Source organism: Choloepus didactylus, chromosome 11 (assembly GCF_015220235.1).
Source record: "Choloepus didactylus isolate mChoDid1 chromosome 11, mChoDid1.pri, whole genome shotgun sequence".
Classification (NCBI taxonomy): Eukaryota; Metazoa; Chordata; class Mammalia; order Pilosa; family Megalonychidae; genus Choloepus; species Choloepus didactylus.
The window spans coordinates 86440815-86460018 of record NC_051317.1 but is presented as its reverse complement, the minus strand read 5'-3'; the positions used below and the strand labels follow the sequence as shown (position 1 = coordinate 86460018).

Below are 19204 nucleotides of genomic sequence, written 5' to 3'. Positions count from 1 at the left end.
AGGTATGCAGAATCTGGTATTGAAGAGCTTAAAATAATGTTATAATGGAGTTTGTTGGTTTTAAGTTATAAGATTTGGCTATGGAAATGGTTGCTCAGTTGAGGTGGGGATACTAGTGTGAGTGAAACCAAAGAACCAAGCAGTTCAGACCTAGGAAGGCACTGAAAGGAGAAGACTGTAAAGCAGGTTCTAATCTCTGTCATCAGGGTGGGCGAGTGGCCTGGAGTTTGGCAAAGATAATAATAGAAAGAGATATATTTAGATTGCAAAGGCTCTCCAATCCTTCACCCACGAAATGGAAGAAAATTTTGGAAGTGGGTGGGAGAAGTTAGGAGCAGGCTGAATCTACCTTCTTTCTGTGGAGTGTGAGAAAATGAGCACAAGTCACTTAAGGAAAAGAGGGATTCACTATTCTTCAGGCACAGGCAGATTTCAGTTGAGGTTATGCAGTAGAGAAAATGTCTGGGAAAGTATTAAAGGTGAAAGACAATTTGCTCACAAAACAGGAATTTCTGGAACATGATGTAAAGGGTCAATAAGGAGGGAAAGGTAATAGTGTATGCATGTGTGTTTACTGGGGAGGATACAGATGAGCATAAAGAACTATGTGACTAATGGTACATTAGAGAAGAGGTAACGAAAAAGGGCTTCTTTTGGGACAACCAAGAAAAATAATAAAAGGCATGGAAGGAATGACTGGCCCCACTATTCTGACTGAAGTTTTCTGAGGTGTTCTTCCAAGAACAGAGGATTGCACGGCCAAGTACTGATCATGGCTTTTGAACGGAAATTAAGGATAGCTGAGTCCTGGTTTTGAGCTGTAGTTTTAGCCCACCCTGGCCAGTGAATGTTGGCCATTATCTCAACCCCGCTCCTAAATAGGGGCAAAGGTGGTGGAAGTTCAAAGATGCAGAGCCCACTTAAGGCAGCTAGAAAAGTGGGCTGAAAAGCTCCATCTGCTCATCAACTCAGGAAAATGCAGCTTCCATGAGCTATCAAAAAGGCTTTCTGATGTCCTTCCTGACCCTCTCCCCAGGGCTCTTTGGAGCTGGGTTGTGCCCCCTTCGTGAGTTCCTGGTCCTGTTTTGGCTGGGAAATACTGACTTGGAAAGTCAACTCCAGAGTGACCCACCTCCTAGAACTTGTCCTCCAGGCAAAAGCAGGTAGGGGCAATGAATGGAGTGTAAAAAAAACTACAAAGGCAAAACAAAAACAAATAGAACAGATCAAGGTTTCTGGAGAATGAACAGAGGAATGGCAGCTTTCTCTTGGGCTGCAACAATTGCACAAATAGTGCAATCTTAAAAATTGTACTGCACATCCAGGACAAGAATCAGACAAAGAAGAGTTGAAAAAATTTGATCAGTTAAACATAGGCAATTCTAAATGTCTAGAATAAGTTGAACTGAATGTCAAAGAAGAGCCTTAACATAAAGCCAACCAACAATAAAACCTTAGGCAAGAGAGAGAAACCAACCTTCAGAGTAAACTCATCAAGATAATCAGATGCCTAGACATCACCAAAAAATTACAAGCCATGCTAAGAATCAGGAAGATATGACCCAGTCAAAGGATTAACAAATTAAAACTTTGGAGGAAACATAGAATTTGAAACACCTCGTTGGAGGCTCAAAAAAAAAAAAACAAAAACAACAACAACAACAAAAAACCCCAATAAAAAACAAAACAAAAAGAAAAACAAACCAAAAAAAACACCCAAATCAATTCAAGGAGATGAAAGAAAATATAGCTAAAGAGATAAAGGATATTAAGAAGATGCTGTGTGAGCATAAGGATAGCTAAAGAGATAAAGGATATTAAGAAGATGCTGTGTGAGCATAAAGAAAGTATAAACAGAAACATAACAGAAATTATGGGGTAACTCTTATTCATTGTTGGTGGGACTGTATAATGGCACAGCCACTCTGAAAGACAGTCTGGTGATTCCTTAGAAAACTAAATACTGAATTTCCCTTCGATTCAGCAATTTCACTTCTTGGTATATACCCAGAAGATCCGAAAGCAGTGACAAGAAGAGATATTTGTACACCAATGTTCATAGTGGCATTATTCACAATTGCCAAGAGATGGAAACAATCCAAATGCCCTTTAGTATATGAGTGGATAAACGAATTGCATTACATACACACAATAGAATACAATGCAGCAGTAAGAAGGAACAAAGTCATGAAACATATGACAACATGGATGAAACTTGAAGACATAATGCTGAGTGAAATAAGCCAGGCACAAAAAGAGAGATATTGAATGTTACCACTAATGTGAACTCTGTGAAAAATGTAAAATAAATGTTTTACATTGTAGAATGTAGGGGACCTAGCGATAGCAACTAGTGAAGGGGGAATGACAATCTAATAAGAACAGATAAGTTATGAGGGTAATCTTAATGTTATGGGAATGCTCAGGAATGACTACGGTTTGTTAATTTTGGGGGAATATGGTAGGAACATGGTGGAAGCAATGTAGTTATTTTAGGATGTTTTTCTTATTCCATTGATTGGTTATGGTTTGTTAATTTTCTTGGGGTATGGTAGGAACAAGTTGGAAGCAATGTAGTCACTTTAGGTTATTTATTTTTCTTATTCCTTTGTTTTGTTTTGTTTGAAATGTTTTTTATTGTTTTTTTAAAATTTTTGATAAATAAAGTAAAAAAAAAAAAAGAAATTATGGGGAGGAAAGGCACAACAGAAGAGATTAAAGTATACTACAGGCATAAAACAGAAGATTTGAACAGGCAGAAGAAAGAGTCAGCAAATTAGAAGATAGGACAATTGAAATCTCACAGACAGAAGAAGAGATAGAGAAAAGAGTGAAAAGTACTGAGCAGGATCTCAGAAAATTGAATGGCTGCATGAAGCACACAAACATACATATCATGGGTGTCCCAGAAGGAGAACAGAAAGGAAAAGGGGCATAAAGAATATTTCAGGAAATAATGGTCAAAACTCTCCCAACTCTTATGCATGTCCAAGAAACCCAAGGTACTCCAAACAGAATAAAACCTAATACCCTTACTCTGAGACATATACTGATCAGAATGCCAAATGCCAAAGATAAAGAGAGAATCCTGAAAGCAACGGGAGAAAAGCAACTGGTCACACACAAGGGAGTCTCAATAAGATTAAGTGCCAATTACTTATCAGAAACCATGGAGGTGAGATGGCAGTGGTAAAACATATTTAAGTTACTGAAAGAGAAAAACTGCCAGCCAAGAATCTGGCAAAACTGTCTGTGATGGTTAGGTTCATGTGTCAACTTGGCCAGGTGATGGTACCCAGGTGTCTGGTCAAGCAAGCAGTGGCCTAATCGTTGCTGCAAAAATGTTTGTGGCTGCTTGATAAACCAGAAGGCTGGTTTGTTAAATCATTAGTCAGTTGGCTAAATCTGTGACTGATTACATCAACGAAGGGCATGTCTTCCACAATGAGAGAATGCAGTCAGCTGTACCTAATCCAATCAGTTGAAGACTTTTATGCGAGACAGATAGAGGACCTTCCCTTCTTCGGCTGACCAGCGAAGCATTTCCTGAGGAGTTCATCTAACAAATTCATCGAAGTTGCCAGTTAGCTGCCTGAGGAGTTCATTGAACATCTTCACTGGAGTTGCTAGTTTGCTACCTGCCCTACAGAATTTGGACTTGTACATGCTCACAATTGCGTGAGACACTTTTATAAATCTTATATTTATAGATATCTCTTGTTGATTCTGTTTCCATAGAGAACCTTAACTAATACACTGTCTTTCAAAAATGAGGAGTTTAAAATATTCACAGATAAACAGAAACTGAGAGTTCATCAACAAGAGACCAGCCCTACAATAAATACTACGGGAAGTTCTGCAGGCTGAAATGAAAAGACAGGAGAGAGAAGTTTGGAGGAGACTGTAGAAAAGAAGATTATTATTAAGGGTAAAAAGACAAATAAAGATATGACATATAAAAACCAAAGGTTAAAATGGTTGAAGTAAGTACACTGAATGTTAAATTCCCCAGTCAAAAGACACAAATTGGCAGAATGGATAAAACAGTATGATCCATCAATATGCTGTCTAAAAGAGACTCATCTTAGACGCAAGGGCACAGAAAGGTTGAAAGTAAAAGTTTAGAAAAAGATATTCTATGCAAACAGTAACCAAAACTCAAAAAACAGGAGGGGTAGCTATACTAATATTGGAACAAATAGACATTAAATGCAACACTGTTATAAGAGACAAAGAAGGAGACCATATGTTAATCAAAGGGGCAATTCATCAAGAAGAAATAACAAATCATAAACAATATGCACCCAATCAGGGTGCCCCAAAATACATGAGGCAAACACTGGCAACACTGAAAGGAGAAATGCACGTCTCTACTACAATAGTTGGAGACTCCAATACATCACCCTCTTCAACAGATACAATATCTAGGCAGAGGATCAATAAGGAAACAGCGAACTTGAATAATATGATAAATTAACTAGACCTAACAGACATACACAGAACATACCAATTTCAAGTAAAGAGTTTGAACAGTCATTAAAAAATCTCCCAATAAAGCAAAGCCCGGGACTAGATGGCTTCACAGGTGAATTCTACTAATCATTCCAAGAAGAATTAATTTCAATCCTGCTCAAACTGTTCCAAAAAATTGAAGAGAGGGAACTCTATCTAATTCATTCTATGAGGCCAACATCACCCTAATACCAAAGCCAAATAAAGACACTACAGAAAAGAAAATTAGAGACTAATTTCTCTAATGAATATAGATGCAAAAATCCTCAACAAAATACTTGCATAAGCAATGAATGGAAAAATAGATAAATTTGTCATCCTCAAAATTAAAAACTTCCATGCTTCAAAGGACTTGGCTAAGAAAATAAAAGGCAACCTATATAATGGGAGCAAATATTTGGAAATCACATGTCCAATAAGGATTTACTATCCAGACTATATAAAGATACCCTCTAACTCAACAATAAGAAGACAAACAACCCAATTAAAAATTGGGCAAAAGACGTGAATAGACGTTTTTCCAAAGAAGAAGTCCAAATAGCTAAAAAGCACATAAGATACTCAACAACACAGCTATCAGGGAAATGCAAATCAAAACCACAATGAGATATTTTACACCAACCAGAATGGCCACTATTAAAACAAACAAACAAACAGAAAACTACCAGCATTGGACAGAATGTGAGGAAATAGGAACTGGTGGTGGGAATGTAGAATGGTGCAGCTGCTGTGGAACACAGTTTGGCGGTTCCTCAGGAAACTAAGTCTAGAATTGCCATATGATCTGGCAGTCCTGCTGCTAGGTATAAACCCAGAAGAACTGAAAACAGGAACACTAATAGACATTTGCACACCGATGTTCATAGCAGCATTAGTCACAATTGCCAAAAGATGGAAGCAACCCAAGTGTCCATCAACCAAGGAATGTATAAACAATATGTTGGGAATAGTATTCAACTGTAAGAAGGAATGAAGCCCTGATTTACACAACAACATGGATGACCTGGAGGACATTATGTTGAGTGAAATAAGCAGATACAAAAGGACAAATATTGTATGATCTCATTGATATGAACTAATTATAATAAGCAAACTCATAAAGTTAGAATGTAAAATATAAGTCATAGGGTTAGAATGGGGTAGAGAATGGGGACATGATGCTTAATTTGTGCAGAATTTCTATTTAAGTTGTTTGTAAATGTTTGGAAAGGGACAGTGGTATGGTGGCACATTACTGTGAGTATAATTAACAAAGCTCAATTAAGTTTGTGAATGTGGTTGAAAGGAGAGGTTTTGGGTTGTGTACGTCACTAGATGGAAAGTTAGAAGATAAAACATAGGACTGTATAGCACAGTGAACCCTGTTGCAGATGGGGTGGACTGTGGTTAACAGTACAAATGCAAGAATGTTCTTTCATGAATTATAACAATGAACAACACTATTCCAAGGTGTTAATAATAGGTTGGTATATGGGAAAAATAAATGTAATGTAAACTATGGACTATGGTTAAAAGTAATAATTAATATTCTTTCTTCTAATGTAACAAGGTACCACACCAATCTAAAGTGTTAACAGTAGGGGAGTATATGGGAATGCTGTATTTTTTACACGACTTTTCTATAAACCTACAACTTCTCTAATAAAAACAAAAAAGATAACTGACTAGAAAAATGGACAAGAGACTAGACCAGACAAATTACAAGAGCTGATATACAATGGTGAACAAAAACAAAAAGAAGTTCAACCTCATTAGTCAACAGAAAATTGCAAATTGAAACATAAATGTGATACTGCTATGCACAGAGCAGAATAGCTAAAATTTAAAAGACTGAGAATACCAAGTGTTAAGAGGGATGTGGAGGAATTAGTACTCTCATACACTACTGGTGAGAGTGTAAATTGGTGCAAGGATGGTACCAAATGTTTGGTACACATATCCTATCACCCCGAAATTCCCTCCTCTCAATCGAAATATATACTTGTATTCAGCAAAATATGCATTCACTAAAACAGAACTCAAATATCTGTCTGTAATAACTGGATAAGTAAATTGTGGTATAGTTCTATAACAGAATAATAAGCCAGTGAAAATCAACAAAATACTATTGTACACAGCAACTGTGCTGGTTTGGAACTGTTATGTGCCCCAGAAAGCATCATGTTCCTTTAATCCATTCTTGTGGGTGCAGACCTATTGTGGGTGGGACCTTTTGACTAGATTGTTTCCATGGAGATGTGACTTGCCCAATTCAAGGTGAGTCTTAATTCTTTATTGGAGTCCTTTAAGAGAGTTCATGGAGAGAGAGCTTAGAAAGAAAATGCCCCAGGAGAAGCAAGAAGGACCCAGAGATGCTTAGAGACAGACACCCAGAGACATTTTGGAGAAAGCCACAGAAATTAGAAGCTAAACCTGGAAAAGAAGGTCCAGCAGACTACAGCCATGTGCCTTCCTATGTGACAGAAGAACCCCAGATGCCATCAGCCTTTCTTCAGAGAAGGTATCTTCCTGTTGATGCCTTAACTGGGATATTTTCATGGCCTTAGAACTGTAAATTTGTGAACTAATAAACCCCCATTGTAAAAGCCAATCCATTTCTGATATATTGCATTCTGGCAGCTTTAGCAAATCAAACCAGCAACGTATATAAATCTCACAAACATGTTATTGTGTAAAAGAAGTCAGACAACAAAGGTACTTATTGTATGATTCCATTTATATAAAGTTCAAAAACAGGTAAAATTATTCTCTGAGGTTAGAAGGCAAGATAGTGGTTACCTTTGGGGAACTCTGAGTAGGTAGTGATTAGGAGGACATATGTTGGTAATGTTTTTTTTTTTTTTTTAATCATCATTTTATTGAGATATATTCACATACCACGCAGTCATACAAAACAAATTGTACTTTTGATTGTTTACAGTACCATTACATAGTTGTACATTCATCACCTAAATCAATCCCTGACACCTTCATTAGCACACACACAAAAATAACAAGAATAATAATTAGAGTGAAAAAGAGCAATTGAAGTAAAAAAGAACACTGGGTACCTTTGTCTGTTTGTTTCCTTCCCCTACTTTTCTGCACATCTGTTGGTAATGTTTTGTCTGTTGATTTGTGTGATGGTTTATCTGGATGCAGTCACTTTGTAATAATTCAAAGAGCTATACATTTATGATCTGCATACTTTTCTGAGTGCTATATTATATTTCAATAAAAAGTTTATTAACATAAACACACATATACCACAGTATTTCTCTGCTTTTTTATTCTGTTTATCACCAAAACTAAAAGTTTTTCAAGTTTGAAATAAAAATTCAACTATTAATTACTGTGTTTCATGTTATTTGCTATTCTATATTGAAAGTCTCTTAGCATACTTGTTAAACATATAAAACTAAGGGCAAAACAAACAAAGCATGATTTGGTTAGGACCAAAGATTCAATGTTTTCCAAACATTTCCAACAAAGCATTCATATCAGCACAGAGAGCTTTCAAGATTCTGTAGAAATGTCCAGATACAAGCTGCTACAAGTCCAAACTTTCTAACAAGTTTTATTTTTAATTTTGTTTTTAATTTTAATTTTATTATTTTAAAAATGTATATGAATTTTACGTTGGAATCCATAATATGTACATTTGTTTTATTATAACAATGTTTAATATTATTTCTTGTGAAGTCAAATTAATATTTTGGGAAGATGCATCATATTTATTCTGAGGTTTTATTTAACCCTGGCAAGACAAACCCCAATCTGAGAAACGCAGCATTATAAACCCATGTTATTTAAAGATTTTCCTTGTGCATTCTTACCTCCATAGTAGGTGGAATCTTTCTTGTTCTTCTAATCCAAGCTAGAAAGAAAAATATTTAAATGAAAATTTTCCATAATGTACACAAACATTTATTTATTTATTCACTCATAAAACAAGTATTTGTTGAGGATGTACTTTATACCACTTAGGCACTGGAAATACAGCAGTGAATCAGGCAGATGTGGTCCCTCCTGTCCTGTATCATATATATTAGTGAAGAAGGGTACTGAAAATAAACATACCAACATGTAATGTCAGGTGGTGATTTGTGTAATTAAAAAATAATACAACAATGGGGAGAACAAAAAAAGGGGACAGTTTCATGTCTTCACAGTTATACCTCATGTAACTGTCTGAGTTCAATTCAGAGTATTTACAGCATATAGGCCAAATCACAATACAATAATCTTCAAGGCAATATCAAAATTCTATTACCCTGGAATTAGCTATTGCTCGATTTATAAAGGAAGGGACTTGGAAAAGTTTTCATTTACAGAGATTTCTCTTCTGCTCTATTCCAGCAAGCTGCCTACCTCCTTGGTTGTGAGCATTATCAGGCCTTTCCTCCAATGCTTAGGAGATGAGCTGCAGAGGTATAAAGAGCCCACATTTGTTAAGTGCCTATTGGGAACTGCGCACTGTGTTAGATGCTTTATATAAATGGGAAGGGAGTGGGGCAGCTGTTTCCAGGGAAATGTACTAGAACACATGAAAGACAGTATAATATAGTGCTTAAGAGAGTAGGTTCTAAAGTCAAATTTTCTGGGTTCAAATCCCAGCTGTTTTACTAGTGTTTCATCTAGGGCATGTTTTTAAATTTTCTAAGCATGACTCCCCATTCCTAAATAGAGATTATAATAATATCTATTGTTGTAAAAGTTGTATGAGATAAAACACATATAAAAGCTTAGCTCAGGGCCTGGAATAAAATATGCACTCAAATTTATTACTATTATTATATAAACCTACATTTTTTATAACACAGATTTCAAAAATAATGTCTGTTTGGCCTATAAGAATATACAGAGGACTGTGAGAAAATATATTGTAGGAAAATATGGTGTGTGTGGGGTGGGGTGGTTTATGGGAACTCTGTATTTTCTGCATGATTTTTCTGTAAACCTACAACTGCTCTAACAAAAAAAAAAAAGTAAGAGAAACTGTATTTTATCACTTTGGTTGATTTGATCCTCAAAAAAATTGTAAGCTGTCCTTACTTTGCAGAGATATTAAGTAATTTTCCCAAGTTTAAACATTAAGTAGTAATGGTGGGATTTGAATCCTGGTCTAACTCTGTCTCAGGCTCCCAAAACCATCATACTTTACTAAGTAGTCACTCCAACTTTAGTGAGCAACATGCAAAAAACACTAAACTACGAAGAGAAATAGGTTGCAGCTCTTACTACAGGTCAGAAAATAAAAATTACTGACCCCATTTTACAGATTGGGAAACTGAGGCTCAGAGAGATTAAGTAATTTGCCCAAGGCCACATTTGCAAGTGGCAGACATGGGAATCAAGCCATGGTTGCTTCTAGCTCTATCAACTCTGAGCTCTGTCCATTGACCAGCCACCCTCTCTTCTGACCGGCTTGCCTTTTGTTATCCAAGTAATAGTACCAGGACTCGTCCTCATGACAAGCAGATCACTGAATGGCTGTGGAGGTGGGAAATAGCAAATTTCGACTGTGGATTTGAGATTAGTCATTTCTCCCTGTTCTGTTCTCTCTTGTATGAATCCTATACACGTATTTCCAATGCAGTCCCAGCATTTTGCTTTCTTTACTCCTGTTTCTGATCCTCTATCCTACTATTCTTTTCTGCATTTTCTCTTAGCTCCCATGCCTATTTGGCCTATTTCTAACCACAGCTTGTGTAAGTCTTATGTCCCTTGTTAGGCTGTAGGGTTGTCTAGGGCAGAATGCACCCCTGGGAGATTTATTTTTCTATTACCTAAATGCCTTGAAAGAGTAGATACTTAATACAGCTGTTGAATAAATACTTCCACTATAAAAATATTGTAATGGGATGTGGGCCTGTATTAGAAAAACCTGTAATACCAAGATTCCTCTATGCAGCAAAGGAAATAAGTGGTTTATGGAATTTTCATCTTCTTTATGGTCAAAACAAAAGTTTCTTATCTGTATTTTATGGCTTTTTTGTTTTTAGAAAAGAGGCTTCTTTTAAAATAATTCAATATGAATCATGTACCTGTAAAAGGTTTGAAGCAGTAAATGTTTAGTTTTAATTTAGATTAGAAAGTTAATTCAGAAAAGTCAATTGCTAGGGCAGGGGTTGGCACACGATATAGCATGCAAACTAATTCCAGCCCACTGCCTGTGTTCGTACAAGTTAAGAATGGTTGAAAAAAATCTAAAGAACATTATTTCATGACACATGAAAATTACATAGAATTAAAATGTTGATGTCCATAAATAAAGATTTATTGGACAAGCCACACTCATTTGTTTACATATTATCTATGTCTGGTTTTGTGCTTCAGCAGCAGAGTTGAATGGCTGTATGAAGGACCTTATGATACGCAAAGCTTAAAATATTTACCATCTGTCTCTTTACAGAAAGTTTGCCAACCATTGTGACAGGACTACTATTAAGTATAATCCCTTTAGGAACAACCATACAACTTGATTAAAAAACATTCATATTATCTAAAACAAAAATCTCTATTAACTAGTATACTTTTTACTAATGATGATCAGGTATTCTACTGCCTATGAATACATACCAGTGGGTATAAGATCATGCTGAAAAAGTATAATGGCGTAATTCACATGTACTACTACCATGAGAAAAACAACTCAAAATAACAATGCGTACTACTGATGAGTCTGTAAAACAACATTTCAGTTTTCTTGTAAGAGTGGAGAAAGGAAAATACTTCAATAGACTCTAAATCATTAAAAAAAATCTAAGGTAGATAAAGAGGCTGGGGAAACTCGGATACAAATTTTCCAAAGCTTACTGGTTTTACCTAAGTTCATAAAATTCATTCAAAAATGTAAGAATTCCACAGAACTCAGATACTGAATGTATTAAGTATAATCTGGTCTATTCATTCTCAGGGACACTACTCCCTAAGGAAAAGATATAAGGGATTTCCCTAGGTTCAATTTTCAATGGCCCTAGAAAAAAAGATCTTCGCTGTATATAGATAAATAAATACAACTGCAAAAATAAATGTTTTTACAATTTTATAATAATCAGATACTTGAAATTTCTTTTTTAGATGACAGTTGATACCCATTCCCTGTTTGTTATGTATCCAGGAAAGGTTACAGATGGAAATCTTCAATGTGATCACTCATTCATTAATCATCCCCTATCCCCCAACAACTACATATAAAGAAGAAAATGTCCTGCTGAAGGTTGTCAAAAGTTTAGAGGAGGAAGGAATAGAAGCAAGCATTAATATCAAATCACTACATTTTCCCTCCTCAAAATTTCTGAAATCGAACCTCTGTTCAATTATAACTCATATAATGAATTTTTAATTATATCTGTATTGTAGATTCTTATCACTCCTCATTATAATGTAACCATTGTTTGAATAGCATCTAGCAAGATTACTGGACAGTTTGTACTTTAAAATCCTAACATTCTTTCATCAATGTTCATTTGCATTCTCATCAGAATGCATGAGATTTTCTCTGAACTTTAATACTTCTATTGGAACATAACACTATAATGAACATAAAAGCAGGCATGCAAATTAAAGTTCCCATTAATCACTAAAAGAGGCTAGAAGAAGCAAGCAGGAAAATACTTTACGAAGCATGCATTCTTGAAATCTCCATAGGCACTGGAAATGGCTGATACCATTTTAGAAGCACTGCCAACAGGAATTCAGATAAATCAGACATTCTATCACCAGATATAGTAGATGATCATTGAGAACTAAAATCATGGAAAGGTTATCAATAGTTTGCATCCAAAAGTATTACATTAGAAATATGTGTTGGTTTCTTCACTTAAGGAAAGAAGAGAATGTAATTAAGTCTCATCTTTTGAAAAAGAAATGATCTTTGCCGATGCTAAGTGTTGACACTTCCTAAAGACCTTCATAAAGAAATCTACATTTTTTTTAAACTGTGAAAATTCTTCAAAGGATATATATTATGAAATGAGTCATTTTCTGATTACTAACCCCTAAGTGTACCCTAAGGCCATTATTAGATTTAGTTAGCATATTTAACTTGCAAATTTTGTCATGCCCAAGGCTCTTCTTTTTTTCTTAATCAACTTGATTGAGATATAATTTACATACAATACAATGAAGCCATTTTAAGTGTGCATTCCCATGAGTTGGGACAAATGTATCCAACCCTGTGACCACCACCAGTCAGTAAATAGAACGATTTCATCACCTCAAAAAGTCCCTGAGTGCCTGTTTAGAAGCAAACTCCCAGTTCAACCCACCCACAGTCCACAGGCAATGAGTAATATGCTTTCTATCACTGTAGAGTAGCTTTGCCTTATCTAGAATTTCATATAAATGGACTCTTGCAGTATGTACTCTTTTGTGTTGAGCTTACTGTATTCAACATATTTTTGAGGTTCATCCATGTTACTGTGTGATGAACAGACTTTTAGGTAGACTCTGTGACCCGTACCCCTCATGTTCACATCCCTGCATGATCTCCTTTCCTTGAGTGTGGCCAGGACCCGTGAACTGCTTTTAACCATGAGACTATGGAAAAGGTGAGGGAATGTACGTGAATTCATTATTATGTTACATAAGAATGTAGAAACCATCTTACCAGAGTCTCTTTGCCCCTTGCTGGCTGTAAGGAAGCAAGAGGCCATTTGGGGAACTCCATGTGGAAAGAAACTGCTGGTGATCTCTAGGAGCTTACAGCAACCTCTGGTCAACATACACCAAAAACCTGAAGCTCTCAGACCTACAGCCACAAGAAACTGAACGCTGCCAACAACCACCCAGGTGGGAAAGAGGAATCTTCCCAGTTGAGCTTCTAGATGAGAACCCAGCCCTGGTTGGCAACTTGATTACAGATTTGTGAGACCCTAAATAAAGAAACCAGTTAAGCTGTGCCTGGACTTGTAATCCACAGAAACTGTGAGATAATAAGTGTGTGTTGTTTTAAATTGCTAAGTTTGTGGTAATATTGATATGCAGCAATAAATAACTAATACAGTGAGAACATCAGCAGTTCATTTTGTAGCTGAATAGCATTCTACCATATGGAAATATGACAGTTTGTCCATTCACTTGTTGGATATTTGAGAGTTTTTCAATTTGGGGCTATTATGGATAAAATTCCTATGAACAATTTGAGTACAAATCTTCCTTCCTCCCTTCTTCCCTCCTCCCTCCCTTCATCTTTCCTTCCTTCCTTTCTTCCTTCCACTCTCCATTCATTCATTCATTCATTCACCTAGGAGTATAAATTCTAGGTTATAGGATAAGGGTAGTGTGCTGGTTTCAATCTATTATGCCCCCCACAAAAGCCATGTTCTTTAATGAAATCTTGTGGAGGCATACTTACTAGTCTTTTGATTAAGGTGGAACCTTTTGATTGAGTGTTCCATGGAGATGTGACCCACCAAACTGTAGGTAAGAACTTTTGATTAGATCATTTCCATGGAGGTGTGATACCGCCCATTACAGGTGGGTCTTAATTAGATCACTAGAGTCTTTTAAGAGACCTCACAGAAACAAGGAGCTCAGAGAAGCTGTGAGAGACATTTGGAGAGAAGCTAAGTTATATAATCCAGAGTTTGCCCCTGGGAGAAGCTAAGGACCGACAGAGACCCAGACACTTGGAGACCCTGGGAGATGCAGACAGAAGAACATCTGAGGATGCTAAGCTAAGAGATGAAGCCCAGAGTTTGCCCCGGAGAAGCTAAAAGAGGACCCCCAGATGCCTGGAGAGAAATGCCCTGGGACAACTAGCAAGGATACACAGAGGATGAGAGAGAAGCTAAGAGAGATAGAAGCCCACAGACATTTTGGAGAAAGCCTTTTTTTTTTTTTTTTTTTTACAAACAGTGTAATTTATTTATTTATTTTTTTTTTAAATCATCATTTTATTGAGATATATTCACATACCACGCAGTCATACAAAACAAATTGTACTTTCGATTGTTTACAGTACCATTACATAGTTGTACATTCATCACCTAAATCAATCCCTGACACCTTCATTAGCACACACACAAAAATAACATGAATAATAATTAGAGTGAAAAAGAGCAATTGAAGTAAAAAAGAACACTGGGTACCTTTGTCTGTCTGTTTCCCTCCCCTACTTTTCTACACATCCATCCATAAACTAGACAAAGTGGTGTTTGGTCCTTATGGCTTTCCCAATCCCATTGTCACCCCTCATAAGCTACATTTTTATACAACTGTCTTCGAGATTCATGGGTTCTGGGTTGTAGTTTGATAGTTTCAGGTATCCACCACCAGCTACCCCAATTCTTTAGAACCTAAAAAGGGTTGTCTAAAGTGTGCATAAGAGTGCCCACCAGAGTGACCTCTCGGCTCCTTTTGGAATCTCTCTGCCACTGAAGCTTATTTCATTTCCTTTCACATCCCCCTTTTGGTCAAGAAGATGTTCTCCGTCCCACGGTGCCAGGTCTACATTCCTCCCTGGGAGTCATATTCCACGTTGTCAGGGAGATTCACTTCCCTGGGTGTCTGATCCCACGTAGGGGGGAGGGCAGTGATTTCACCAGAAAGCCTTTTTTGAAACCAGGACCCAGGAGCAAAGGACCAACAGACACCAGCCACATCCCTTCCCAGCTGAGAGGTGCTCCAGATGCCAGGCCTTTTTTATTGAACACTTTAATGGCCCTGGAACTGTAAATGTGTAACCTAATAAATCCCCTTTATAAAAGTCAATCCGGGGGCTGGGGGGGAGATGGTGGAGAGGTGAGGTGTAGGTTTTAGTTACTCCTGTGTGGACTGGACACCGGAGAGCAATTTGACTTTGGGCATACTTCATACAAAACTCACGAAAGTGTGGAACAGCTGAGATCAACGAAATTTGTAAGCTCTCACAGCCAGGGGACCCATGCCCCTCCCTGCCAAGCTCAATTACGTGGGAGGAGGGGCCGTCAGTGCTGGGAATGAGGAGGGAGAAATGCAGTTGCGGCTCTTGTTGAAACCTCAGATGGCTGATCCAAACTCCAAACATAGCTACACTGAGCCCAGACACTGGAGAATTTGGGAGCAGTCAGCCCGGTGGAGAGAAGATAGGGCTAGCAAAAACAGAAAAGAAAACCCAAAAATTAAAACAGAGACTTTCTGGAGTTCTGGTGAACATAGAATGGGGTAGGGCAGGGCTCAGGCAGAGTCAGGCTAATATGCAAATCCAGAAGGCTGAGTTTCCTTGTCTGAAGAGCTGATTTTTCTGCTTTCTTGATTGTTCCTTAATGGCCCTAATCTCCTTGTCTCTTAGCATTTCAATAGCCCATTAGATCTGCAATGAGGGCCCTTTTTTTAAAAAAAAATCTTTTTCTCTTTTTCTAAAACAATTACTCTAAGAAGCCCATTACAGGAAGCCTCCAAGTCTTGCAATTTGGGCCCAGACAAGAGTAGAGTTAAGAGAGCTCTGAGACACAAGGCAACAAGTCCAGTGGCTGAGAAAATTCGCTAAACACCACAACTTCCCAAGAAAAGGGGGGTGTCCCCTTACAGCCACCTTCCCGGTGGGCAGGGAACGCTTGTGCCTGGCACCAGCGCCACAGCCCAGAGCTGCCTCAAACAACCCAGTGTGATGGGAAGTGTTTCCAACAACACACACACACACCACAATATCGGGTGTGGACAATAGCCTTTCCCATACCCTCAGCTAATTGTCCCGGAGCTGTGTGAAAAGGGGGAAATTAACATGCCCCATTCAGCCATCCTTTCAGCAGAATGGGAATGCCCCTACACACCCCTGCAGCCCAGAACCTCCCTTGGGGGATGGCACTCACTTGTGACATAGCACAGTTGTCCCTCAGCAGAGGACCTAGGAGTACACTGCTTGGAAGAGGGACTCACTCGCAAGTCCCAGGGACCATACACCAGTATCAAGGACTTGTGGGTCAGTGGCAGAGACAAACTGTGGCAAGACTGAACTGAAGGATTAGACTATTGCAACAGCTTTAAATCTCCGGGAACACCTGGGAGATATGATTATTAAAGCTGCCCCCCCTCCCTAACCACTCAGACACATGTCCCATATGCAGGGCGGGCAACACCAACTACACACGCAAGCTTGGTGCACCAATTGGACCCCACAAGACTCACACCCCCACTCACCACAAAGATAAAGTGGGGGAGAACTGCCTTGAGGGGAATAGGTGGCTTGCGGACACCACCTGCTGGTTAGTTAGAGAAAGTGTACTCCATGAAGCTGTAGAACTGACAAATTAGAGATAAGGGTTTGAATCAGTCTACATACCCTAAAAGAACCCTATCAAGTTAAGCAAATGCCAAGATGCCAAAAACAACAGAAAATGTTAAAGCATATGAAAAACCAGACGCTGTGGATAACCCAAGCCCAAACACCCAAATCAAAAGATCAGAGGAGACAGAGTAGTTACAGCAATTAATCAATCAAAGAACTAAAGAAGAACAATGAGAGAATCACACAGGATATAAAGGACATGAAGAAGACCCTAGAAGAGCATAAAGAAGAAATTGCAAGAGTAAATAAAAAAATTGATGATCTTATGGAAATAAAAGAAACTGCTGACCAATTAAAATGATTCTGGATACTCATAGTACAAGACTAGAGGAAGGTGAGCAGTGAATCAGTGACCTGGAAGATGACCGAATGGAAAATGAAAGAACAAAAGAAAGAATGTGGAAAAAAATTGAAAAAATTAAAACGGACCTCAGGGATATGATAGATAATAAAAAATGTCCACATATAAGACTCATTGGTGTTCCAGAATGGGAAGAGAATGGTGAAGGTCTAGAAAGAGTATTCAAAGAAATTGTTGGGGAAAACTTCCCAAATCTTCTAAACACCATAAAATACACAAATCATAAATGCCCAGTGAACTCCAAATAGCATAAATCCAAATAAACCCACTCCAAGACATATTCTGATCATGCTGCCAAATACTGAAGAGAAGGAGCAACTTCTGAAAGCAGCAAGAGAAAAGCACTTCACCACATACAAAGGAAACAGCACAAGACTAAGTAGTGACTACTCAGCAGCCACCATAGAGGCAAGAAAGCAGTGGCATGACATATTTAAAATTCTAAGGGAGAAAAATTGCCAACCAAGAATACTTTATCCAACAAAACCCTTCTTCAAATTTGAGGGAGAGCTTAAATTTTTCATAGACAAACAAATGCTGAGAGAATTTGCTAACAAGAGACCTGCCCTACTGGAGATACTAAAGGGAGCCCTACAGACAGAGAAACAAAGAAAGGACAGAGAGATATGGAGAAAGGTTTACTACTAAAGAGACTCAGTATGGGTACGTTAAAGGACATTAATAGAGAGAGGGAAAAAATATATCTGACAAACATAAACCAAAGGATAAGATGGCTGATTCAAGAAATGACTTCACAGTAATAACATTGCATGTAAATGGATTAAACTTCCCAATCAAAAGATATAGATTGGCAGAATGGTTAAAAAAAATAAACCTTCAATATCTTGCATACAAGAGACTCATCTTAGACACAGGGACATAAAGAAATTGAAAGTGAAACGATGGAAAAAAATGTTTCATGCATGCTACAGCCAAAAGAAAGCATGAGTAGCAAAACTAATCTCAGATAAAATGGACTTTAAATGCAAGGATGTTATGAGAGACAAAGAAGGCCACTACATACTAATAAAAGGGGCAATTCAACAAGAAGAAATAACAATCATAAATCTCTATGCACCCAATCAAGGTGCCACAAAATACATGAGACAAACACTGGCAAAACTAAAGGAAGCAATTGATGCTTCCACAATAATTGTGGGAGACCTCAACACATCACTCTCTCCTATAGACAGATCAACCAGACAGAAGACCAATAAGGAAACCGAAAACCCAAACAATCTGATAAATGATTTGGATTTAACAGACATATATAGAACATTACATCCCAAATCACCAGTATACACATTCTTCTCTAGTGCTCATGGAACTTTCTCCAGAATAGATCATATGCTGGGACATAAAACAAGCCTCAATAAATTAAAAAAAAAAATTGAAATTATTCAAAGCACATTCTCTGACCACAATCGAATACAATTAGAAGTCAATAACTATCTGAGACTTAGAAAATTCACAAATACCTGGAGGTTAAACAACATGCTCCTAAACAATCAGTCAGTTAAAGAAGAAACAGCAAGAGAAATTGCTAAATATATAGACATGAATGAAAATGAAAACACAACATACCAAAACCTATGGGATGCAGCAAAAGCGGTACTGAGGGGGAAATTTATAGCACTAAATGCAAACATTAAAAAGGAAGAAAGAGCCAAAATCAAAGAACTAATGGATCAACTGAAGAAGCTAGAAAATGAACAGCAAACCAGTCCTAAACCAAGTAGAAGAAAAGAATTAACAAGGATTAAAGCAGAAATAAATAGCATAGAGAACAAAAAAACAGTAGAGAGAATAAATAACACCAAAAGTTGGTTTTTTGAAAAGATAATAAATTGACAAGCCCCTAGACAGACTGACAAAATCAAAAAGAGAGAAGACCAATATAAACAAAATAATGAATGAGAAAGGTGACATTACTGTGGATCCCGAAAAAATTATAAGAGGATACTATGAACAACTGTATGCCAACAAAGTGGATAATGTAGAGGAAATGGACAATTTCCTGGAAACATATGAACAACCTAAACTGACCAGAGAAGAAACAGAAGATCCCAACCAACCAA

The 19204-nt window shown here is 37.4% G+C and overlaps 1 protein-coding gene across 1 annotated transcript in view; it reads right to left on the bottom strand.

The window, feature by feature from the left end:
• The window catches only part of NDUFAF2 (NADH:ubiquinone oxidoreductase complex assembly factor 2), a 231034-nt gene that overhangs the window by 47220 nt on the left and 164610 nt on the right, over nt 1–19204 (bottom strand). The window contains exon 3 of the mRNA XM_037798730.1: nt 8328–8368. Within this exon, the coding sequence (XP_037654658.1) occupies nt 8328–8368 (41 nt within the window). The remainder of the gene's footprint in view (nt 1–8327; nt 8369–19204) is intronic.